The following is a 26171-nucleotide window of genomic DNA, read 5'->3' as shown; positions in this document are numbered from 1 at the left end:
ACCGTGCTATGGAACGATCGATCATGCGTCCAAATTTTACAACATCACCGGCTATTGTGTGAATTAAGATACCTTTGATCGATGACTTTTCAATCGAAGTCTACTATCGCTTGATCCCAGGGGAAAATGTAGCGGCCGTGTTAATGGTACATATTGTCCTAACGCGTTAACTCCCCCCGTTTTTGTTTCAAACAACTCTTTACGTCCTCGATCAACGTAGTGTTTTCCGAACATTGTACGAGATACAAACAAAATTTAATGTTACCTCTGATATTACGTATATAAGAATAAGTAGTCGGTATACATAGTTAGAATAACTAGAATCATCTAGCGGTGAAAATATGAAATATTAACCGAAGAATATAAAAATAAATATTTTTTTTCATAATAAATCTCTTTGATCATTATATCGAATTCTTTATTAATTTCTAACTTGAAAATGTATTTTCTCATACTATCTCATATAATTTCATTTCTCATAAATTATAGTTTTCATAACATAACCTTCTTCTTGCAGCGATCGCACAAACGATAGTCTGCTCTCACAGACGACACGTGATAAACATTTATAAGTTGTGACGTTTCTTGTATTCTAAATATTGTATTGCAAATTATGATACCTGCTTATCGTTGAAATATCGAAATTATTTCAAATATTATACCGTCTCTATATGCAGAAATATGTGTATAAAATGTATTATGGATATAATATAACCTTAATGTTAAAGTGAAATATGCGCCAATATATATCAATTAGCGAATAGTAAGTTTTATAAAGAAATTGAAAATGTCAAATGAAACGGAGAACGTAGTCACTCATAAAACTCATAGAGAGCGTAATGCCGGTCGTAAAGCAGAGAAAAAGAAAAGAAAGAAAAGCCATGTTCAAGAACTTACGGATAAACAGAGAAACCCAAAGGCATTTACATTTAATTCTGCGATTAAGGCAGAAAGACAATTTAGACGGAAACAGGATATAGAAACCAAAAAACAACACATACCACTGGTTGATAGAACTCCTCTTGAACCTCCTCCGATTTTAGTTGCTATTGTTGGCCCTCCAAAGGTTGGCAAATCTTTAGTTGTTCAATGTCTCATTAAGAGTTACGTGAAACAACCATTAAGTAATATAGTTGGCCCTGTTACTGTTGTTTCTGGGAAGAAAAGAAGAATTACCTTTATGGAATGTAACAATGATATAAATAGTATGATAGACATTGCTAAAGTAGCAGACCTAGTGTTGCTCTTGGTAGATGCATCTTTTGGCTTTGAGATGGAAATATTTGAATTTCTAAACATCTGTCAAGTTCATGGTATGCCTAGAATTATGGGTGTTCTAACTCACTTAGATTTAATAAAAAATGTAAAACAGTTAAAGAAAGTCAAAAAGACGTTGAAACAAAGGTTTTGGACAGAAGTCTATGCCGGAGCAAAATTATTTTATCTATCTGGATTAATTCATGGAGAATATTTACGTACAGAAATAAAAAATTTAGCAAGATTTATTTCTGTCATGAAATTTAGACCATTGACTTGGCGTACCACGCATCCTTATATTCTAGCTGATAGAGTGGAAGATTTAACATCTCCGGAACTAATTAGGCAAAATCCAAAAGTTGATAGGACAATAAGTTTATATGGGTATGTAAAGGATTATATATATATATATATTACATATTACATATATATATATATATATATATATATATATGTAAATATTATATTTCTTTTAGTTTTTAATATTAATTTTTTGTCAATATTGACAGGTATGTGAGAGGAATTCCATTAAATAAAGAGGCATCCGTACATATTCCGGGTTGTGGCGATCTAAAGATCAAAGATATTAGTTTTTTGCCAGATCCATGTCCTTTGCCAGAAGAGTTAAAGAAACGTGCATTAGTAGAAAAGGAACGATTAATTTATGCACCCTTTTCCGGTGTTGGTGGTATAGTATATGACAAGGATGCTGTTTATGTTGAATTGGGTGGCAGTCATTCTCATCAAGAAGAAGAAGAAACAGGTTTGGTTGGAGCTTTAATGGACACACAGGAAACATTAGACCAAAAGTTACAATACAGCGAGCTACAGTTATTTAGTGATGCTGCTCCAATAAAAGCACAGGATGTAAGCGAAGATTTAGACAGTTATAAGGGAGAAACTATAATTGATAATGGCAGGGTAAGAAGAAAGGTTCTCTTTTCTGATTCTCAATCACTGAAGAATTTCTCCGATGTATCTGATGATAGCGATCAGGAAGATATCGCAGATGATCAGTTAAGCAGCGATCAAGAGGAAGAAAGTGAGAATGATATTCCGGAAATAGATGAAGTAGAAGCAAAGGCTGAATGTTTGCAGACGGATAATGATGGTGAGAAAGAAACGTATAAAAAGAAAGGCCTTAAGAGAAAAAGTAAAACCCATAAACCAGAGAATGTTAAAAAGAGGAGAAGTTCGTCAGACAGTTCAAATCTGGAAGACAACGACGTATCTATTACGAAACAAAACTCTCCGAATTTGACAAAAGGTAGAATTTCAAATATATCGAATGACATAGATGTTTATCGTTCTCTGAGCAAGGAATCGGATATCTTTGTAAAAAATAAGATTAAGGAAGCGCTCGATCAATTAAATTTAGATTCAAGTAAAACAAGCGAGAGGATAAATAGCGAGAGCGAAAGTTTTGACGAATTAAGCGATGGAGATTCACGAGGTGAATTAGAAATGGATGACTCGGAAGAGGAAACTGATTTTCGTGAAACTTCCGAGGAAGAAGAAGAAGAAAGTATCGAAGCTAATAATATGAAGAAGAAGAGGAAGAGGGAAGAAGAAGTTGATGAGATCGAGGAGGACGAAGAAGTTGAAGATGAATTAAAATGGAAATCAAACTTAGTCGAACAAGCCAGACAAGGATTTGAAAAACGTCAGCGAACTAACAAAAATCTCATGAAAGTCGTTTACGGAGTATTCGATAGGAACTGCATAAAAGAGGATGAGAAAGTGGAGAAAATCGAGCTCGAAAATGACGAAATAGGTGGTATCTTTCGTGTCGTTCAAGAACAGCAGAAACAAAAAGTACAAGAAAAAGAGTTGCAAAATCAAGAAGAATGTATATTTTTTCCGGAAACTCAACGGAATTGGTTGAACGAAGAAAATAAAATACTTGTAGTAAATCGTTTCGTAACCGGGAAATGGAAAGAATCGGAAGATGCAGAAGAACTCTTAAAGTTGGATGATATAAATGACGAAGAATTGTACGGTGATTTCGAAGATATGGAAACTGGGAAAAAGCATGAAGCAGAAAGTAGAAAAGAATCCATAACGGATGAAATGGAGGAAAGGGAAAAGCTCTTGGAAAAGAAGAAAAAATTGAAGGAACAATTTGATTTAGAGTATGATAACGGCGAATCTAAAACATATTACGACGAATTGAAACTTGAGGTTGAAAAACAAGCGAATTTAAACAAATCCGAATTTGAGGGATTAGACGATAACATAAGGGTACAATTGGAAGGTTATCGCCCAGGTATGTACGTGCGTGTCGAAATTGAAACTGTGCCGTGTGAACTGGTTACTAATTTGGATCCTACATATCCATTAATTATTGGAGGATTGTTACATGGGGAAGAGAATATAGGATACGTACAAACAAGAGTAAAAAAGCATCGATGGTATCCGAAGATCCTAAAGAGCAAAGATCCATTAATACTTTCTGTAGGTTGGCGTCGATTCCAGACGTTACCAGTTTTCTCAAAATTAGAAGACAACTTGAAAAATAGAATGTTAAAATATACTCCAGAACATATTGCCTGTATGGCACATTTTTGGGGTCCTGTTACACCACAAAGTACAGGAGTCCTGGCAGTTCAGGATGTTGCCACTAGAGTACCAGGTTTTAGAATAGCGGCAACAGGTTCTATCGTAGAGATGGACAAAAGCACACAGATCATGAAAAAATTGAAACTTACTGGTATTCCGATGAAAATTTATAAGAAAACAGCTTTTATAAAAGATATGTTTAATTCGGCACTCGAAGTTGCTAAATTTGAGGGTGCTAAAATAAAAACCGTATCCGGTATACGCGGTCAAATAAAGAAAGCTGTATCAAAGCCAGAGGGATGTTTCCGTGCGACGTTCGAAGACAAAATACTTTTGAGCGATATTGTTTTCTGTCGAACTTGGTATAAGATTGACGTTCCAAAATTTTATAATCCTGTTACATCGCTCTTGTTACCTGTCGAAGAAAAGAATCGATGGCAAGGAATGAAAACAACTGGACAATTAAAGAGAGAAAAGAACATACATGCACCTGCTAACAAAGATTCTATGTATACACCTATCGAGAGAATGGTAAAAGTGTTCAAACCTTTGTCTATTCCTCGAAGTTTACAGAAAGAGCTCCCGTACCGGGACAAACCAAAATTAATGCCAACATCGAAACATATTCCAAACTTCAAGAAAGGCAGAGTAGCAGTAATACATGAGCCAAATGAAGCTAACGTTGCGAAGTTAATGAGAATGATTAAAACTAATTACGCTTATAAACAAAAACAACTTAAAGAAGCTACTAAACGAAGAATCGAGGGACACCAAGCTCAAATTGCTGCCGTTGAAGCACGAAAACTTAAACGGCAGAAAGAATTGAAGAAACAAGTGTTTAGAGAACTTAGTAAATTGGAAAAGAAAAAAAAGTCATAGTGTATACTTGTTTATAAAATGTACTGCATTCTAATAAATAGGCTGGCAGTTATCTTTTACCACTTTTTACTTTTGTTCCGTACAGTTTCGAACGTCCGTATTCTTATGTAAACAATAAACTGTATATAATAAAGCAGTTGTCAAAATATTTGTTTTACTGCATATATTTTAGATAAGTTACAGAATTGTTATATATTATGAAAATATATTATTAGTCCATATAAAATAATAACAACTTTATACGCAATGTATTTATAATATAGCTTGTGATCCACGCCATGAGGCAATAGTATGGTGTCCTGTTGAATAATTATCTCCACTCTAAAACCAATGGGAAAAGGATAGTTTGCATATTTTTTTTTTGTTTTGAATATTTTCATCATTCTGATTACCTGCGTCAACATTAGCAATTCGTCTTGAGTGTCGACGATTTTAACGGGAAATGGAGATCCAGGTACAAGGACGCCTGCCCAACGAACTTCGACTCTATAATCACCTGGTTCCGTTGGATCGTACCGACATAAGATTATCCGATCCTTCTGAGTCTCTCTCTGCATTTCTACTCTAAACGCTCCTTTAGGTCCACGAACCCTCACCGTTAGTTGACCGGCGCCGGCTCCACGAGTGTCGCAAATAAAACGTGACTGAAATGTTGCTAATACTCCGTGTTCTATACCTGGCCCGTAAACTCGAACCTATTATTAAAAACATTTTTCGCCATTCATCTTTCTCGTTCATGGGTATCATTTCAAATCGAAATAAGAACATTCCGTATCAAAATGTAGATCCTACGATACCTTTGAAGCATCTGGAGCACCGGAAACGCGTAACGTAAAAGGTGAGCCAGGGACATGTTCTCCGGCATATTTAATGGTTAATGCATGACGTCCAGCTTCTTGAGGTTTTACGTTCAATGTAAACGTTGCATCACCGTGATCGTATAATTCGCAATAAGCAACTTTATGAGGACCAACGCAATGAGCCGTTAATTCGCCTAAATATAGAAAAATATTTAGTTTTAATCCACACAATTAAATAGCAAAAATAATGAAGTATAATATATACCAGGCCCAGCACGTCTTGTATCAATAAAACTTCTTATTTCCTGACCGACTATACCATGTTTCAACCCATCTCCGGAACAAATAACTCGCGACGCGTCAGCTGCACTCGTTACATTTATTTGTAAAGGGCATCCTTTCAGCTGTCTCCCATTCCAAGACACAGTCATTAAAAGGGGATCAGGCGTTAATGGTATGTAACTTGCTCGATAAACGCTGTCACCTATACGTAAAAACATAATTTAAGCAACAAATTATGACGTAATACAAAAAAATCATAGTTATAAAAAATGAAAGATATAATTACCTAAATGTTGTAACATTACATTAAGTTCGCTAGTTGGTGAAAATAACTGAACTTTTGGTGTGCCTGCGCCAGCTTGAGAACCATCTATTGTGAAACTAACTTCTTCTCCGCACTTTGCTGATGTTAAACCTCTACCCCTTAGCAAAACTCGACTTGTGTCTTGTATAGGCGGCTAAAAATAAGAGGGTAATACTAATTTGCTACAGTTATAATAGTATAAACATAATCCTGAACAGTTAAATACCTCTACGTCTTGAACAATTGCTAATTTTGGAGCCCCTGGGAATGGTATTCCGTTAAATAATATTTCTAAACGATGTTCCCCACCATTTAATTCTGGCGGAATGAGTTTCAGTCTATTATTTGAAGTCATTTCAAAAGACAACATATGATCTCCTATTTTTCCAGTAAGTTCACCAGGTCCAGCTTCAGCAGTGTCGAAACTAATTTTATTTGATGGATGTAACTTTAATCGTCCAACATCATCGCATACAGCCGGCCAGCCACCTTAGAAAAATAAAAAAAATATTTATAAAAATTAATATATTATTTTTATAATAGCAACAATAATAAAGATTATTGTTATTTACCAATTACTCGTAGATTCCGTGTATCTATGATTTTTGGATGCCAGGGAGATCCTGGAAGTTGTTGACCAGCAGAAACAACTCGAATGTCAAATACCCCAACTTCAGTTGGGACATAGGACACATTCCAGGTACCCGGATTAGCTCCGGCTTCAATTATCGCTTTCGAAACGCTATCCGGGCCATCTACCTAAAGAATGATAGTAATAGATCTTAATAAAGCACGGTAAAAAAAGGAATAAAACTGTAAAATATAACAATATCCATATAGAATGTGAGTCAAATGAAATATTACACTTCTTGCCAAGTACCTGAACTGCTGGAGGGCTTCTGGTGCCAGTAACAATAAAATGTGCGGTTTTGTCGGCATGACCGCTTAGTAAACCTTCTCCTTTTGCACGAGCTTGTCCAGCTGCATCAACTGTACATATTAATGGGCTGTCTGGTATAGGACACCCACCTGATTAAAAAAATATAAGTTTCTTTATCTCTCTAAAGTACTTTTTACATTAGTTAAACATTTTAGTGTATACTTGAAGTGTATGTATATTAATCTTACCATATGTGATATTAATCATGTATGTACCAGGTACGCTAGGAGAAAATTCAACCATCTCTGCACCATCGTTGAGCGGAGTAACTTGTAACGGAAGTTCTTGACCCAGTGGACTTGTCGCTACTACATCCAAATCCGCCATTCCAGCATCTGTTTTTATTACTATAACAATTTATGATTACAATTATAATAAAAATGTTATTTTATTTTGCAAAACAAAAAATATATGCACGTATTTATAATTTTATTATTATACTTTTGAAGGCGATGTGGTCATGTACAGATACTATCATTGGTCCCAGTTCTTGCAGTTTCACTTTGGAAATATCGAAAGCTTGGCAGAAAAAAGGTGAACCTAAAACTGGCTTTGTGCCTTGTAAGACATCAATCTTATACGTCCCTAATAAAATAAGAATATTTCAATTATTAGCTATAATAATATTACTAGTATTATTACTTGCATTTTAAAATTACATACCGACAGTATTTGTAGTAAACTCGGCGAGTAAATTTCCATCTCGATGCTGATAACATCGAACTGGAACTGCATTACCTTGTGGTCCACTAATTACTACATCAAATTCTTTCCCAGGACTTCCTAAAGTTTCGATAGTAAATGAGGTCACTTTGCCAACGCATGATTGGTATAATCCTAATCCTGTCGCAGTTACTTCTCTTCCTCCAGTAGGACCACGAACTGTCACATCCAATGGGCTTCCTAACAAAAAATCACACAATGAATAATGTAAATGAACTAAAATATTAACAAATAACTATAAAAATAAACAATAAATAACTGTACCCAATATATGAACTTCGTTATATTTTATGTGGATTTTATGAGGAGCTGCTCGCGTAGGATGAAACATTATATCATATTGGCCATTTTCTCCTTCTCTAACTACGCTATCGACATCAGCTCCAGCGGCGCGTACATTTACGGTCAACTTTCCGGGTCCGGCTTCTTTTGGTGCAACAACTAGAGAATTTTAAAGAATTATTTGGAATAGAAATATTTTATATCTATTTTAATATAAAATTATATTTTACACGTTATACCTATTATGGTTCCTGGTCGATGACAAACTACATCTGACACTTCCTTAATTGTTACTTTTCCAGGATCGAAAGCTTGAAGTGTCTGAGAACTAATTATCTTGTGACCATCACTGAATATTACGCTGTAGGTACCGACCTGTCGCGTACGAATTTCTACTCGATATAAATTGGATGATAATTTCGTCAATGTGCACGGAATAATTATACCATCGGGGCCTATATCAGACGCGCAGATGAATTATAATGTTACAGGATGCATTATATAACAATATTAATATATGAAACATAAGTTTACCTGTAACCTCTGCAGATACAGGCCCCTCTAATCCTGGCATTTCTAAGTCCATATATGCCGTATTCCCAACACGAATCATAGATGGTCCATCTAACATTGTACTAATCACTGGACATTTGAACGGACTCCCTATTGGACGACATATAAAATTACTAATCTTTTAATGAATATTAATTAAAATCTGATGAAAAGAAAAAGATTTATTAACCTGGTACATTATCATCATTGAAACTAATATTGACATAATGAGTACTAGTAGTTTGTGGAACGAATGTTACATCGTATAATCCACGAGCACAAGCAACTACTTCGGCCTTAACTGTGTTATTGTCCGTGCTCACTACTAATTCCAATGTCCCCTCACCAGCTTCTGCTGCATCAACAGTAAATGTCGTTGCTTGACCTAATAATGCTTCAGAAAGACCTGATACGTGTACCTGTATGAATTTTTAGTGAGATAACTTGTCCAAGTAAACGATATTTTGTGACACTTTAAATAGATTACCTTTGTAACATCATAAACATTGCAAGCAAATGGAGAACCTTTCACATGTTCATTGTCCACTAATATGCTGATATTATGTCTGCCCACTTCCATGGGCACAAAGCTAATATTATATTTTCCATCTATAGGTTCTATTGTAATAGGAAGTGATATGTTTGATGGTGGTGTTACAATTACGTCACAATTTGTTGAAGGAGCTTGTGGATCTATAATAAAGGAAATTAATTGCTTTACAGCTCCCATTTTTAAATTGTGACCTGTAATTATGGCTTGGCCTGCACCAACTACTTTACAGCTGAATGGTGAGCCTAAACATAAAACATTAAATTTGAGTCTGAGGCTTCTAATACATAACTGTTATGTATTTGGATTCATTATATATACCTGGGACAGGTTCTCCATTAAAGCGAACACTAAGACTGTGTACAGCAGCTTCTTGTGGTTTGAAATTAACTCTGAACTTCGCATTTCCTTCGCTTTGCACGTAATTTGGCACATTCTTACCATTTACAGCAACAATAATTTCAAGATTGCCAGCACCAGCTTGACTAGCATTGACTAAAATTAAACATGCGTGTATAAATATAATTAATGTATGAAATATATGAAGTGAAATAAGAAAATATTACACTTACTGCTAAAGAAGACCGGTTTACCAACAACACCACTATTTATATCTGTTACTTTTACTTTATCAGCATTGTAAGCTTTTACTAAGAATGGACTACCTTCCACATGCAATCCATTTATTTTTACTTCAACGCTATGATCACCTATAAATTTTATGTACTTTCTTTTAGATATCCTTTCCATTACCATCGTTTCATATTCATTCACATACCAACATCTTTAGGTGTGAATCCTGCAGTATAACATCCATGGCCACTTTGCTTGACATGAATTGGTAGACTTTCTCTAGTTGGTGAGAGAACTTCTACAATAGGAGTTCCTAATGAGGAATCTGCCTCTATTGTAAACGTTGTTAAACGATTCACAGACACTTTTTCAAGTCCTTCAGTTATTATTACTTTTGCCGTGTCGCTCACCTGATATTTCAAAAAAGTTAATTATTTTTAATAAACAACTATAATAAATAGAAATACGTAATAATATTACAAGAGCAAAAAAATAAAATAATTATTATACCTGGCAACTAAAGGGACTGCCAGGTACATCCTCTCCATTAAACCTTAAATCCACAGTATGTACAATTGGTTCCCGAGGTGTGAACGATATTGCATACGTGTGAGGACCTTGAGCTTGAGCAGATGTAGGTACGCGACCACCGTTTACCGTCACTTCCAGGTTTCCTGGACCTGCCTGACTAGTTTCAACTAAAAAGAGAAAGAAGAAAATCAATAAATAATTCTCGATATATGTAATATATAATAGATTTCAATATATTATTAACTATAGCAACAATACCTAAGAAAGTTACAGGCATTCCAATAACACCATGTTTAGAATCCTTCACTTTGATAGCAGTCACGTCATACACTTTGCAGCTAAATGGACTACCAATCACGGGAACATTCCGATGGCTTACTGAAATTCTATGTTCTCCGACTACTCTTGGCGTAAATGCTACGCTGCACGTTGTATCTTTGTTGTCAGTGACTTGAGCGGGTACAGCCTGTCCATTGGGTCCTATCAAGTCCGCCGGTTAGTTGTTTAATACAATTTAGTCAGCCAACTACTAGGGTGGATCACATGGATACCAAAAGTGAACAGTGGAGCGTTTATGCGAGTTTATCAAGTTCTTTTCTAATGTTAAGGTATTTAATTATGATAAGCATTGTCTAAAGAAAGCGATATATGTATATATATACAGACATGTTATTATGAAAGAACTAATCACTGGAGCTTTTTAAATAAAAATTCAATAAGGTATTAGTTTGCTTGTATTGTCTGGTAATTGAATTCAAATTGATAGTTAGTTTATATTAGATGCTGCAAAGTTATATAAAACAAGTAACTCAAGCAAAATGTATGAAAATTTAAGAAATAGATTAGAGATCGATTTTTGCATTGTTGATATTATACTTAATAGCTAAGTACTACTCAAATAAATGATCATGTTGGCACATTGGCTAAAGCAATACAGGTTTCACATTCAAAGTCTATGATAAAGATAAAATTAACAACATATATATAGCACCACAAAAATGGCTGTCACGCTTACTTTGATTTAGTAGTTAACAGTAGAATTGGGAAGTGTTAGTCACTGCTTTAACAATCGAATATTAAGGTAAAACCGACGCCTTTATAATATTCTAAAGTGGTAACTAATGGTAAAAGAACATGGAGACGACATAATGAACTATCTCAATACAATATTTTTAGAGTATATGTTAAATAAAAAACCCACCACCAGTTATTTCATATAATCCATTATTAAAATAAAAATGAGATTAGTTGTGTTTGAGAAGTCTAGTAATGTCGTAGTCTGAAAGCTGGCCGACCTGCAACAGAGAGAGAATTGCTCTCAAGCTAGAGATTAACAAGATAGACAACACAGAGGCAGAACTTCGTGCAAGTTTCTACCATAATTAACAGACAAGATATTCATTACATGAATATTACTAACAAATGTAACAAACAGTCAAAAATTTATTAAGAAAGTGATAAATACAACATGGAAGGTGCTTATATATATATATATATATATACTTTCGGTTGTCGGCAAACCACTGTGCAACATTTGCAAAAATCTTATAATACTGAATTGGAACAATAAAAGAATATCGTAGGGTATGATGTTGCTGTGAAAATTGTGACATTTGTGTGATAACAGTAAAGATACAACTTTGAACTGAAAGATATACATGCAGGATACACGTATTAATATACAATTACAGTAGGAAAAGTCAATGTCAATGACAATGAGAGAGAGATAGACATACCTTCAACGTTAACTTCTAAATCTTCTAAGCTACCGGCAACATTACTAACGGTAAGATAACTTTGTCGTCCTAGTCCAGCACTGCTTAATGCCTGCCCACTCACAGTTACATGACTATCACCACCTACCCGAGTTACAATCGGGCAGCCTGGTACTGTTCGTTTATTGAAGGCTATATTAATTATGTGTTCGCACGCCTCGAATGGTACGAAACTAACTGAAAACCGAGCATTTCCCTGTGGGGTGACTTGAGTAGGTATGTTCTGACTGCGAGCTGATATCGTAATTTCTAAATTTCCTTCACCAGCTTGACTTGCATCAACTATCAAAGCAATAAATATTTTGTAAAGAATTGTAACAAAAAATCGAAAATTGAACAGAAGTAATTTCTAAATATCTTTTCTACATACCAGTGAAATGTGTAGGTTGACCAACACTACCCCTAGCTACTGGGCCAATTAGCACTTTATCTGCATTAAATGCTTTAGCTAAAAATGGTGTGCCATTTACAGGATGACCATTATATTCAACACTAATCGAATGAACACCAACGTCTCTTGGAATAAATTCTGCAGTAAAACCACTTTTTATATCTCCAGTTACTTTCACAGGCAATTCACTATTTGGTCCTAAAAAGAATACGCTTTCCTAGCATCACATGAAATAGTACTGGGAAACTTATAATATGATATTCATACTGACCTCTTACAGAAACTGCAAGCTCTGCACTGCCACTACCATCAACCCCCATATGAAAACTAGCAGGTTGATCTACTGGAATTAATTCCAGGTGATTTAAACTTAAAGTTACTCTACTGGTATCAGATACATTACAAATAAAAGGACATCCTTTCACTGCTTCTCCATTAAATTTTATATCAATGTAATGTGATTTAGCAATTTCTGGTGTGAAAGAAACAAGGCAACGTCCTCCCCCTACTACTTGAACATGATTGGGTACTTCTCCTTCATTGATAGAAATTTCAAGTTGTCCTTCACCAGCCGCACTAGCATCAACTATAAAATTAACAAAGGATATAGATTGGCATGTATTATATTTTTTCTTCTATAATTCATTATCTTTAGTTACCTCTAAATTGACAGGCATGCCCAACAACAGCACTGGGTACATCTGTAACTTGTATCAAACTGCTGTTGTACACCTTAGCAACCAGTGGTCCTGCCGGTAGCTTTTGTCCAGCGATGGTTACTTCTACAAGATGACTGCCTACTTCTATTGGAGTAAATTCAACGCGAAATTCTCCTGGCCTTCCTGACTCTTCATCAATTTTTGCTGGTACATGTCTCTTAGAAGGTGCTAGAAATAATTATTATATATTTATTATAAGAAGTAATTAATAAATATAATATCAAATCTGTAAATATAATTAATTTTAGATACGTACTTATAATTTGTACATCAATTTCATTACTATTAAAGCCAAGAGCAGAAAGTTCAAAAAGTGCTGGACTACCAGCAGGGACCAATCTTATGGAATCCCCAATCACTGACATTTTTGGGGCTGGCATAATGCCCACACGCCAGGGTGATCCTGTAAATTTATAATTTTATCAGATATTAATTGTATATATAAAATTGCAAAAGTATATACATATGTATATAGTAATATAATAACAATCTTTAATTGATTATTGTTTCAATATACACCATGAATTTGTTAGAAATAATAGAAGAATCTATATATGACACTGCATCACTTGGAGTAAAATTTTAATTTTCCGGCAATACTATGTAACTTCAATCAGGTGCTTTCTAACCTTTATAGTTAGTATAAGAAGAAGCGTAACGTAAAGTAAAGAAGAAAATAGATTTCATAATTATCGCGGGAAAATCGTTAGGATTATATTTATTCGAATTTGACATGAGAAAGTTTGACATTTATGGTAATTGTAAGACGATACAAGAAACCAAATTACCTTTATTACTTTCAATATTAAACTAAGAGACCTGAAAAATGCTGAAAAACTTAAGGGAGAAAGGGTAGAATTGAATTACGTTATAAGGGTACTAAACTTCAAAACAGGAAATCGTAACACGCAAATCGAATCTATCGGTCAATAATACGGTTCCATTATGGAATACACTTCGATCTCGGCCATAAGCACGAACAGATATTGAGTATTTTCACAATCGCTCGCGCACTAATTCGATTATGATCATTCCATCTTTACTGAACACTAATTGCGAATGATTCCGTTGGAAATCCATTTTGATATCATTTGAAAACTACAAAGACGAAAAATAAAAAAAAAATCGAATTATCGAGAAAGTCAGAGAACTTTATAGCTTTAATTTCTTGATGAAGAAACGTCAGCAGGTCGCGACTCAGAATCGAGACAGACTCAGAGTCAAGCGACGAGACGGGTGTAGCTGCTGCTACTACTGGGTTGCTGCTTAGGCCCAAAACCAGGGCCGTGCTCTCCTTGGTATACATTCAACAATCCTCTTTCATACTTTTTGCCCTGTATCTATTTTATTCCACATTTACTTTCACTTCGGATTTTATGATCTTTTCCTCTTTATACGATGATATTTTATTAAGAAAAAAAAACCATTTTAACTAGAAATTAACTTTATGGTATAAATCAGAGTAGGGTTTTAAATGGACATGATACGAGTATGTTCTCCCATCCGTTTCTTGCTCGTTCGACCGGCTACAGTATATTATGTATGTACTACAGTACACGTTCATAGGATACCTGATCTGCGTATTTCGATACTTTAAGGTCGGCCGCAAATAGAAATTTCACTATTTGCATTCAATACGAAATTACTTTAAAATAACTATGGAAAAAGTGTGACTGTATAATTAACGATTAGACGAGAGTAATGATTATCATTATTCGATACAAACGAAACAAACGTGTAATCTTCCATGTATCGCGATTCTATTTAATAATCACATTTTTTCTACTACACTAAACGAATATCACAACACAATACTTGGATGTATAAAAGAAATATAGCTTTCATGTATTGGAATTTCGTGGCGATCGAGTTCGTTCGGTTTTTCCTTGAGAGAGAGTCGGAAAACCAGAGCTTTATCTTTATTAGTAATTTGGCATTGCCGTCTTTTATAACCAATCATGCGAGGAGGTTCCAATATGACATAATAAATTTGATATATCTTTTCAATAACAGGGCAGTTTGGAAGTGAATTCGCCAGTGTTTGTGACATTTTATGTTAAGTACATCTTATACTTTTGAAGTCTGTGTAGTGTAAAAAGAATAAGATTAGTAATGCTTTTTTATATGTATGAAAAGTAAAAAGGGCAATTAAAAAGCGTTCGATATGTTTTACACGATTTCCTGCTTTCCTTTCGTTCCGAATTGTCTTGCGCTACATTCTTAATGCCAGGAGTTATGTCGAAGAGACTATGGTTCATGATTCGCTGCATTCCCCGACATAACGGGTCATACGGAAGAAAACTCGTTTCAATATTTTCAAAAATATCTCTTAAATTGTTATCTATTGATTTAAATACGATTAACGAAAAAAAATCTAGAAAAACAAATCTAATTTGTAAATCTAATATCGTAATGAATGTTACATCACTTATGCAATAATAATTTGGAATTAATTATACGCAATGTAAGAATACATAATTTGGCACGAAAGCAATGATGTTATATAAACACAGTATCGTAATTTCCATCCTATAAACGCAATAAATTCTTCTGTAGCGAAGTAATTAATACATAATTGAAATTTTCATGGTTAGTACATATTCTAACCGAGCGTTACGGTAATTTGCGCATCACTTGCATTTAGAAATTGTACTTGTGTATATAGGTACATTGCAAGTATGTATATATATTTTTTGAATATGTAGATATATCTAGATAAATTCTTGACAACATACGTATTTCTAATTACAATCGATAGATATGCTTTTACAACATTTCGGAAATAACTAAGAAATAAATTCAAATTAGGGAAATCGAATTAAAATAGCACGAAACAGCGAGAAGAGAAAGCAATTGAAATAAAGAAATTGAGAAATATATGTAAGACGCATTCCACATGTCGTCAAACCATAAGTTATTCTGCGTGGTGCGTTAGAATAGAAACAACCGCAATCATTTCTTTCATGATAAATAATAACGGCGCAGGACATATTTGGCTTTACAAATGATCGCATAAGAACAGCTGTTCTTCATAGTTATATAGACTACTATTATTAGAAATATAACTAAAAATACTCATTATTTAAACATGTCAAGAAAGTAAAAAGATATCCAGGTCATTGTCGAATACATTTTGTCTTAATAGTAGCTATATATTATGACATATTGATATATTTACATATTAATATTAAACCTCAATATTCTCTAGAAAATCTTAAGAATCATCATAATCATCATTATAGTATGTGCAGTTACACGAATTACGTTTACCTCTATGTAGGCAGAGATCGACTATCCTCGTTCGTAACCAAATACGTCTACAAGCATATAAAGACTTTAGTGACCACACCTACGGTTTCCTTCTCCCCGTGATATTCTTTTTCAATTAATGATATTATACAAGATTGAATATTACAAAAATATTATACAAACTTTATCTAGTAAATGCTACTTGAAAAGCATTAGCGTTATATATATAAAAGAATTTGTTACATGTAATTCATCGACAAATATTATACGACATAGAATGTACAATAAAATCTAGGCCATCAGAATATTTAATTTTTTCTGATTTTTCCATGTTAAACATGTTTTTTCTAAAAACCAGAAATGACATTTTTGAGCTATCTTAATGTTCGGAACAATTGGAAAACTGTACACCAACGAACTTCTTTACAGCGTTGTAGGTCACGTGCAATGTATAATTACCGTTGCAAAATGCAATTTTTTTATATCGTTAATGATATCCTTCGTAGATGTGCAGTAGCATAGCACAAATTCTTTCAAATTTTACTTTCATAATCTGTCATAGTAAATAATATTCTAAACTATTATAAGACTGTGCCAAACAATAAGATAAATTTCCAAAATACCTAAACATTGTATAATCGTATGATATTGTACAACAAAAAGTAATATATTTCTATTTAAATAGGGATATTATTCATTGCGCTTAGTTAATAAATGAAAGGAAAAAATTCAAGAAAGAAAGGAAATGATGACGTTGTATATATGTCAGTGGAACATAACGTGGATGCGTGAAATCGCAAGTCAATGACCTGATCAATGACCTGTTGATTCGGACAGTATATGTATGTGTATGCATAAACGTACTCGAAAAAGGTGAAATAATGTAAGACATGCAGATTATTAAATGTAATTTTCGTACAAAATTTAAACATAATATCGCACATAAATATAAGAAATTTCATAAATAGTACTGATTATACTCTTACAATGTAAGAAAACATTTTCGTTAAATATTATGCATATATTGCACAACTTTATTTGGTAACTCCTTTTACTGAATAGAGAGATTCTATTCTCAAGCAATACCATCTCTATTTAATTATTTTCTTTATAGAGATATAGAAAACTATGAATCACTTTTACTATTAGAAGATTGATACATTAAGGCAGTTTGAGAAGAAAATCGTTCACTCAGGAAATAAAAATAACATTATCATTGTCTAAAAGATCTTCGTTAAATATTTTAAACTTGGAAATGTTTAAAATTTTATTTTATATTATTACGCTATATTATCTTTAAAGATTTTCTACTACATTCAGTTTAATTTACTAAATTTTTATATTGTAGGAATGCAACGGATTTTTATTGTATAAATATCGAATAAAAAGTGACTTACCAGGGACTACTTCGCCATTGAATGTCATTTCCACAAGGTGTACAACAGCTTCATGGGGTACAAATGATGCCAGGAATCGTTGACTACCTAATGCTCTGACAAAGCTAGTTACGTGACCACCATTCACGAGGATCTCTAGATTTCCAGATCCAGCATTAGATCCGTCAACTATAAATGAAAGATACAGGACAATATAGATAAATTTGCATTAATATCCTTTATTTTGTATAATATAAGTTTTTAAATACATACTTTCAAATTCTACTGGCTGATTAACAATGCCATTCGGAATGTTCCCAATCTGAATACCACGTGCATTGTATGCTTGCGATCTGAGATAATAAAAGATTTAATCTTTTATGTGATTATACCTTTATTAATAATTTCAGTAAATACAAACCTGAACGGTGAGCCCTGAATATGTTGGCCATTTACTAAAATTTGAATGATATGTTCTCCAACCTCTTCGGCGGTTATTGTATACGTTAAACCTCGGAGAGTTGATTTCTGTACTGGAATTATTTTACCATTTGGGCCTAAAATCGGATAAATTATATTGAAAAATATACGATGTGCTGTACTAGTAATATAATATAATAAAAAATCTTACCAGAAACACTAACGGTAACTTTATCCGGATCTATACTTTGATCTATGATAAAAGTAGCTGGTCTATGGATCGGCAATGTTTCAAGCGCACTTCCACTTGCAAGTTCGTAATCCCTAGCTTGCGTTGATGAATTAGTAGAGATTCCACTATTAATATACCGTTCGGTAATTCCATCTGTGGTATCCGCACTTTTGTAATAATTATTATTTTTGTTTTTAAGAATTCCATGCGTTTGTGTGCGAGTATTATGACTTTCATTGCTATATTTTTGAGATATGTTGTACTCCGAAGTTGAAAGTTTCTGAGTGGACATAAAATTTGAGGAACTATTGTGAGTATGCAAAATATTCTTTGAATTATAACCTTGAGTATTCTTGTAATTGTTATTGAAATAATTTGGGTTATTTGTATTTTCAGCTGTAGCAGAATTGTTGGTTAGATTAGCAAGAGATTCTAAACTACCGTAAGATAGCAAAGATTTTGTTTTCTCTATAGCATCCCACGAATCTCTTCTAGATGTTCCGCCTACCATTGACGATACTCTAACGTTGCTACTTGTATCAACTGTTCCATTATCTATAGAATCTTTCCTATTATAACCGTTGTCTCTATCGTTATTTCTTGGACTGAAACTTCTATTGATAGGACTTTGAGTCGCGCTACGATATGTCATTGGACTTCGGTTCGGTGACCGAGATCGCTTTAATGATCCTGAGCTGTAAATTTCTCGAGATTCTTTAATAACTGGCGAATATCTTGGATCATGTACAGTCGGATTCGGAGAGCGTGATCTACTTATTGTATTGGATGTATAAACGTCTTTCGATTCTTTCATAAAGCTAGGACTTTGTACAGTCGGAGATCTTGAATGATTGTATGTAGTAGTAGAATAAATTTCTTTCGTATCTTTAACCATAGATGGACTATGAAGATTTCGTGAAACAGGACTATGATTTGGAGATCGAGTATGATTAAAAGAAGTTGATGTATGGTATGTCGAGCTAGAATTTTCCAACGAATAATTATTCGATGTCTTATAAGTGGAGGTAGTTTGCCGTACGGGAGAGTATTCGCGTACTCGTTGAGTTGGGCTGGGTAATTTGTACGTAGGCGAAGAATAAGTTTTCTGCTGTACAGGACTCGATCGATCAGTTCCAACCGAAACGTTCAAACCATTCATTCGTCTTTCCAACGAAGATAATTTAGATCTTTCGAGACTAGATTCTTTTGACCTTCTCGATCCTTTCTGAGTTCCCACTCGAATAGAAAATGGAGAACCTCGAACATCGGAACCATTGAAGTATACATAAACTCTGTACTTTCCAGATTCTGATGGGACGAATGAAACTTGGTATTGCATATGTCCAAGATTTTCCACTCTGAAAGGGACGGACTGTTTATCATGGACTAAATCTATTATTACATCGCCAAGACCTCCGGTTCCTGTTGCATCAACGGTAAATGAAAATGGTTGTCTTGGCAAAGCACCTTCCGTATCCAGTAGCTGCAAATATTTACTGAATATCATCGATATTCAATAAAATAAATATGAAAATATACAATATAAAAACTGATGTACCTTTACTCCATTAGGATCAAATACAAAGCATGTAAATGGTCCACCTTGTATGTGATTTCCTTTATGAGTTATCGCGATACTCCATTCTCCTGTCTCATCAGGTTGGAATGTCGCAGTATGAACTCCATCATTCTCTTTGACAGGACACGACAGAGATCTTCCAGTGGGGGACCACGCAGTCACATCAATGCCATCATGACTAGTTCCTGAAATTTATTTATTTTATAAATATAAGTAATATAATATAATTTCTCATTTATTTCACATAAAATATTTACCGTAACTGTTGACTAGAACTTCGACAATAGATCCTATCGCGCACGGATCCATACCAGGCGATTTAATTTTGGTTAAGGGAGGTAAAACTCTAAAGTAATAGGGACATCCATCTACTAATTCTCCATCGTTATATACCATTAACTGTGACGCAAACAGTAATAAACTTCGGATATTAATTGCTCGTATAATATGTGCAACGTGTAATGTGTTTAGAATTATCGAATCAAACCTTATGCATTCCGACTTCAGTAGGTATGAAGGTTCCTTTCCCATGAATTCCGTTCCACGTGAGTCTACATTCTATCCGTCCACTCGGATTTATCACTTCACCACGTACTTCTCTTGTATTTACTTCTTTGGTAAGAATCTCTAATTTGAAATGCGCCTAGAAGCAATGATTATAATCACTGTTACATTTTGTCAATACATAGAACAATATACTTGGAAGAATGAACACAAATAAGTTCTTAGGTAATAATTAACGAACTAACCGGCTGTTGCACTCTAGCGGAAGTGCTATCAATGTGAACAACAATTTGTTTGCTCGCTTGAGGGCGAGGCTTTACCCATTGGAAGTTTGCCGCATACGCCATAACGCCTAAATGTTCTACGTTTTGATCTGCCATATCTTTTGCCTTGAGAATGGGCTCCACGCCCAGTTTTTTGCCTCCGTCAATACCTTTTGAAGAATATATATAAAGTAAACATAGTACTTTGCACAATAAAGTGAAAAAGGAAAAACAAAGAGAGTGAAAATAATCTCTTACATATAGCTACACATAAATGCTATTTACCCATCTGTATATTATGTTCCCATGCAGAAGGATCGGTATCGATTTTATCGTAAACAGGAGCTGGTCCACCCAAGTTTCTGACAATGCTACATAAAGTTCTCCCGTCGTTCCAATCGGTCTGTAAGAAATGATTCGAAAATAGAAAAATGTTCGTAGCATGATCTCATACCGGTGTAACAAGTACTCACTCACCGTAAAATTTTGTACTGGATGATGAGGTAATTGTGAGTTAACCCATCGTAATGTTGCATGAAAACCTGGCGAACCTTCCTTCATGAAGTATGATAGATAGGTCATTCCCGATAATTCGTCCAAATATGGAGATGCAAGATACTCTGGTTCCAATACCATAGGTATGTCGAATTCACGTTTTGAAATCTCCATAGCTTTTCGACAGTTATACACGCTATAAGTATAAAATTTCTTATGGAATTTCTAACTTGTAATTTGTAAAGTAATTATAAAAAAGATTCTGCAAATGTATACCTATCGTTAGGATCGAGCCGACGCCAATGAGGAAATAGACCTGGTTGACAGTAATCAAGCAACGCACTCAGATATACGCCTGAATTCCAATCTGTAGTGAAGTTATTGACTCTACATTCTGGCAAGACCGTCTGTAAAATGTGTATGTATTGATAAAGAAAACACCCTTTAGCTCGTAAGACTTACGAAGCTTTCCTATGTATCAATGTGTAACTCAAAATATATAAGAGTAAATCTACTCAAAGTTACTGGTGTAATTACATATATGTACTGACCTTGAGCCATGCAAGCATAAGTTTCCTTGGTGGGAACTTGGACTTGCCTATTTGGTACCTTACAATGAGCGACCATATTAGACCAAGGATCAGTTTCAAATTTCCATTGACGATATCTACGTTACCTACAAAGAACAAGTGTAAGATTAAAATTATTTAAGTTATTTAAATTTCTGTCAGTAAAAAGAAACTATACAGACAAAGCTGATCATTACCGTAACTGAGGTGTAATGTTAATAACTCTGCCATCATTAAGTGTAAGTAAGTATTGTTAAAATATTACAAAAGTTTCTTCACGTGTTATACACACTTAATAAGGCACTTACGCGCTAGAAATTATATTAGCTGCTACATACACACATGAAGTGTAATTGTAATGGTGCTAGACCATGATCTCGTAGGCGCCGATAGAGCACCAGAAAGGCAATGACCTCGAAGTTTGATTTACAAGCAACGTCGTCACAATTGTATTTTTTATTTCGAAAGATAAGTTTAATTATGTATAAATGTTATCGTTGTAGCACTGTTAAAACATTAATTTCGAAAAATATTATTAAAAAATGTGATGTATGGATTTACTTGTATATATAAGTTTATACAAAATACATTTGTGACGATGATCCACATATAACTATTACGCTTATCGTGATGTGACTCATAGCGTAGCGCATACAAGCCATGGGTTTGTGCATTTTGCCACTGACCACTGAGAGAGCTTCTCTTTACATATATATATATATATGATTCCGAACATTTTAATTGCTTGATGTTTTATCGAAGAAAATAATCTGTAGTTTATGTGGCCCATTTGGTTAGTAGATAAAGTTTCTCCGTTCCTCACAACCAGTTAGCAAGAAAGAAATTACATAATTAATCGATCAAAAGCACATAATTATGTAAATCGACCAAATCAAAGAATCATGTATGTAATTATCATCTAGGAGAAGTACTAGAATGGAAAAGCGATTATTAGATAATGTGACGCATTCCTTGCTACAGTAATCGTATACATATATGTACTTGGTATAACATTTTTATCGTATTCTATAAGTGAGGAATTAGTGTAACAGAGAATTTAACTCACCGATGTTGACGAGTTTCACACCGTCAGCCTCGATAGCTTGAAGGGCTGTTGAAACATTTTCTAAATGATGATGTTGATTAGCTGGTCTAGGATTCCATCGAGGCAAACGTCGTTTAGTAAGTACCTCGACAAGAGCGCAGAGTCGTGTACCATCGCGAAAATCTTCAACGAGGTCGATCACAGGACCATTTGCAGCATCGACCGCGTGTTTTAAGTGTTCGTTCACCCAATTTCGGAAAGTGTTCGCTTGAATTTCCACCCAGAGATCTTCGTGTCCTTTGATAGGCATTCCTTTCGCTGCCGTACCCTCGGCAGACCGGGCTACGAGACCCACTAATTCCTCTGGTCGTAATTGTTCGGTCGATTCCATTTTTGTTCCTATTGTGTATTCAACAAGTTATACCGTACAAATTCTTACTTACTACTAATATAATACTCTTAATTAAAAAATAATAGTTCGAAATAATTAAACGCGAACTATAAATCAAGTGATTTAATATGTTCAGGGCAAGAGATTAATAGCAATACCGAACTGTCTTGAATACGACATAATAATTTATTGACTTCCCAAAATCAGTAAAAGATTCGATCGATTGCGCGATACTGTTGCCCCGCGAGTTCGTTAAAACATATCTTATGGTGAAAGTAAGTGTCGGTACACTGCTATGTTTCTAATCATCGATGCATCTTATGTAGTTTATATCCATTAAAATGAAAATCCGCTACTTCATTATTTGCATTCATTAAATCTCTTACGGTTACAGGCAAGAGAAAGGAAACAAGAAAGCGTAGAAATAATATTGCAGTTCAACCATTCTGTTCTCGTGTTCTTTATCTGCGAAAGACGTCTCATCAAAAATCAACCTATTACTAATCAAATCACTAATATGATACTTATAGTAATGTGACATCAATTGCACGTGCCAAAGGAATTGCTTCGTTATGCTACACTATGTTATGACATCACTGTTCTCTCAAAACCTTGTCCGACCGGTGAAGCTTGCGTAAGTACGTAAAAATTTTACATTGAACCAAGTAAACTTCGACCGACGATGCTATCGAACGTTACGTTCAAGATAGAATCGAATTCTCTTGTGGTATCGTCCGTTTATCGTGTAATGTTCGATTTCAAAATTCGATTTCGAGATATAACGTAAATAGCGAAAATAAATATAAAACCAGCAAGAACAAAATTACCGAGCAACAAAAATACACTTTTAATATTCGAAACAACTATGTATGATATTTTATACTAACGTAGTAAGAACGTATTGCAAGAAATTAGTTAATCACAAGAATAGAAAAAACAAGTTCTTCCACTGTTTCGTGGGAAACTTTAATAGAGCACAGATAGATATCGACGTTACAGACTTGCTCCTATAGAGCTGATGTATACGAAATTTACTTGCTTTCCTTGCAGCTTCACCACATTTACCTTGCCGAATTTTTGTATTGTCAATCACTTGATCTTTGGCATATTCCACAATATTAATTAAGATTTGACAGGCGCTAACAGACGTGGTTCTAAACGACTTAACAGGATAATTGCTTATGATCGATGGAAGTCATTCTAACGTAAGATAATAGATAATTTAGTTTCTAGAATATGTGTACGTAAATTGTGTAGACTTTGCAAGAAGAGCATTCGTCGATTGGTCAATAGTCAATGAAGTGACCAATCGGAATCTTCTTTGAAAGAGCGCGATTTGGAGTAGGTTTATTCAAAGAATACGCAAAAGGATAATTCCGAAATTATGCAAAAATTTTGATCGTTAGCAATGAAGTTCACATCATCGAAATAGATATTATAAACGCAAATTGTTTTATGCGTTCACTCGCACGACTGAAGACGTAAGAAAGTAAGAACGTTGGTATGCGAACTGATATTTACGTCGTTATACTGCGAAGCAACTTCCTGAACACGAAATCTCATGGAACCGTTCCGAAGGAACGCTATTCCTTGATTTACACGATTTTCCTTTGAAACAGCTTGCTCCACTCGTTGGTAAAATTAGGATGGACTTTAATGTGCCGATATACTATGCGAGAAACGCCATTTTTGGTTGTCGAAGATTTCCGGATCGTACCGTTGTCGATGATTGTTCTTCGACGCGCGTGAGCTCACTAAACTAACATGAAAAACCCCTTCTTTTCGCAGCTCAACACAAGCGCTTTCCGAGACCGTTGGAACTTGGAACACACGATTGTGATGAATATAAGCATGTATCTATCCATCCACGGGCCCCGCGCTGCACAACTTCCTTTATAACCTAAATAATATATCTTAAACAAAATAAAAGACTACTAAACAAAAATATCTCGGTCTTTCCGACAAATAAAGCAAATAAAAGATAATTCCAAATGAAATTATTCCAGCATAACAAGAATTTTTGTGGAAATATCCTACTTATTTCTGTTTGATGCATCACTGAAATTCAGTAACTAGAATCACGCAAATTATTCCGCAAGGTGGTGGCACCTGTCGGAGTCGCAATCGCAAGGTAGCATATCCACAGGTGTATGAACAAATTATGTTTTATTATACATTACGTTATACAATACATTTTTATACATGTATGTATATATTGTCGAACAAGAATTTTAAAGATCTTTTTTATATTTGGCTATTCTCAGTACGCAACCCGAGTGGGAGTAATTTCAATGACTGGGGTTCATTGTTGTATTCGGATGTTTCTTTATCACGTATTGAAATCTCCAAACCACCGATCTACATAGAATATATCGTTTAATATATTAATTAGTTATATTAAAAAATTTCACCACGCTTTATTATTTATACAAAATCATTAAGAATGAGAAAAATTTGATATAATTATCGATATCATTTCAAAATAATAATATATATTCTTATATAATTTATATCATTGATTTACTCATACATATTCAACTACATTTCATGTTTCATCTAACTTTCATATACATATATAGGTACGTATGTTTATACATATGTCATAACAACATATATACATACAGTATAAAATATTTGTCCTTACTTCTTATTACAATTATTCTTGTATAAATATCATGCTAACAATTTTTTAAGCTGTACAGAATGGAATACAAGATATAAGATAGAATGCCTACCTACCAATATCTTTTATAAATTAGTCACAATGTAGGTAGGGGTATTAACTAAATATACAATATATATATATAAATACAAGATATATTATACATAAACTTCTATATGTGGGACCACTGACTAAGGACAGGATAGATGTGGTATTAAATGGAACTTCGTGTTTCAGGTTATGAAATACCGACCTGCCAGAAAATCAGA

The 26171-nt window shown here is 34.2% G+C and overlaps 2 protein-coding genes and 1 long non-coding RNA gene across 7 annotated transcripts; 2 read left to right on the top strand and 1 right to left on the bottom strand.

The window, feature by feature from the left end:
- The first annotated feature begins 507 nt into the window (after nucleotides 1-507).
- Nucleotides 508-4843, top strand: LOC122571872 (ribosome biogenesis protein BMS1 homolog). Its single transcript, XM_043736144.1, has 2 exons — nucleotides 508-1641; nucleotides 1767-4843. The coding sequence occupies exons 1-2, from the start codon at nucleotides 788-790 to the stop codon at nucleotides 4693-4695; spliced, it is 3783 nt and encodes a 1260-aa protein (XP_043592079.1). The 5' UTR covers nucleotides 508-787; the 3' UTR covers nucleotides 4696-4843.
- Nucleotides 4844-25007, bottom strand: LOC122571869 (filamin-C). Of its 5 annotated transcripts, none has more exons than XM_043736129.1 (40): nucleotides 24762-24995; nucleotides 22871-23248; nucleotides 21787-21911; nucleotides 21512-21642; nucleotides 21218-21431; nucleotides 21026-21143; nucleotides 20723-20910; nucleotides 20461-20616; nucleotides 20231-20372; nucleotides 19953-20158; nucleotides 18374-19877; nucleotides 18164-18299; nucleotides 18016-18095; nucleotides 17764-17931; nucleotides 13374-13520; nucleotides 13058-13285; nucleotides 12670-12984; nucleotides 12378-12596; nucleotides 11969-12289; nucleotides 10491-10712; nucleotides 10212-10399; nucleotides 9907-10111; nucleotides 9701-9838; nucleotides 9450-9623; nucleotides 9066-9373; nucleotides 8769-8997; nucleotides 8561-8689; nucleotides 8266-8481; nucleotides 8009-8185; nucleotides 7685-7924; nucleotides 7463-7606; nucleotides 7210-7368; nucleotides 6962-7110; nucleotides 6654-6840; nucleotides 6308-6570; nucleotides 6064-6235; nucleotides 5761-5979; nucleotides 5493-5689; nucleotides 5088-5390; nucleotides 4844-5016 (listed from the first exon to the last, which is right to left on the bottom strand). In XM_043736129.1, the coding sequence occupies exons 2-40, from the start codon at nucleotides 23238-23240 to the stop codon at nucleotides 4948-4950; spliced, it is 8856 nt and encodes a 2951-aa protein (XP_043592064.1). In that variant the 5' UTR covers nucleotides 23241-23248; nucleotides 24762-24995; the 3' UTR covers nucleotides 4844-4947. The 5 variants fall into 5 exon arrangements, 4 of the variants coding, with proteins under 4 accessions (XP_043592064.1, XP_043592066.1, XP_043592067.1 ...); XM_043736131.1 differs by lacking the exon at nucleotides 24762-24995 and adding an exon at nucleotides 24306-24450; XM_043736132.1 differs by lacking the exons at nucleotides 17764-17931; nucleotides 18016-18095; nucleotides 18164-18299; ... (9 more) ...; nucleotides 22871-23248; nucleotides 24762-24995 and adding an exon at nucleotides 13906-14304.
- Nucleotides 11534-13003, top strand: LOC122571903. Its single transcript, XR_006318287.1, has 3 exons — nucleotides 11534-12018; nucleotides 12679-12757; nucleotides 12865-13003. It is a non-coding gene; the product is annotated as an uncharacterized LOC122571903 (long non-coding RNA).
- Nucleotides 25008-26171: the final 1164 nt, after the last annotated feature.

This window comes from Bombus pyrosoma, linkage group LG10, assembly GCF_014825855.1.
Source record: "Bombus pyrosoma isolate SC7728 linkage group LG10, ASM1482585v1, whole genome shotgun sequence".
In the NCBI taxonomy this organism is placed as follows: Eukaryota; Metazoa; Arthropoda; class Insecta; order Hymenoptera; family Apidae; genus Bombus; species Bombus pyrosoma.
Note: the sequence above shows the minus strand (reverse complement) of the source record. Positions and strands in the feature narration are given on the sequence as shown.

Coding starts and splice junctions, on each gene's coding strand:
- LOC122571872 (XM_043736144.1), top strand. CDS start 788: ATGTCAAATGAAACGGAGAACGTAGTCACTCATAAAACTCATAGAGAG. Junction 1,642..1,766: donor AGGACAATAAGTTTATATGG/GTATGTAAAGGA, acceptor CAATATTGACAG/GTATGTGAGAGGAATTCCAT.
- LOC122571869 (XM_043736129.1), bottom strand. CDS start 23,240: ATGGAATCGACCGAACAATTACGACCAGAGGAATTAGTGGGTCTCGTA. Junction 18,300..18,373: donor AGTTACCGTTAGTGTTTCTG/GTAAGATTTTTT, acceptor ATCCGATTTTAG/GCCCAAATGGTAAAATAATT. Junction 13,286..13,373: donor AATTGATGTACAAATTATAA/GTACGTATCTAA, acceptor AATTATTTCTAG/CACCTTCTAAGAGACATGTA.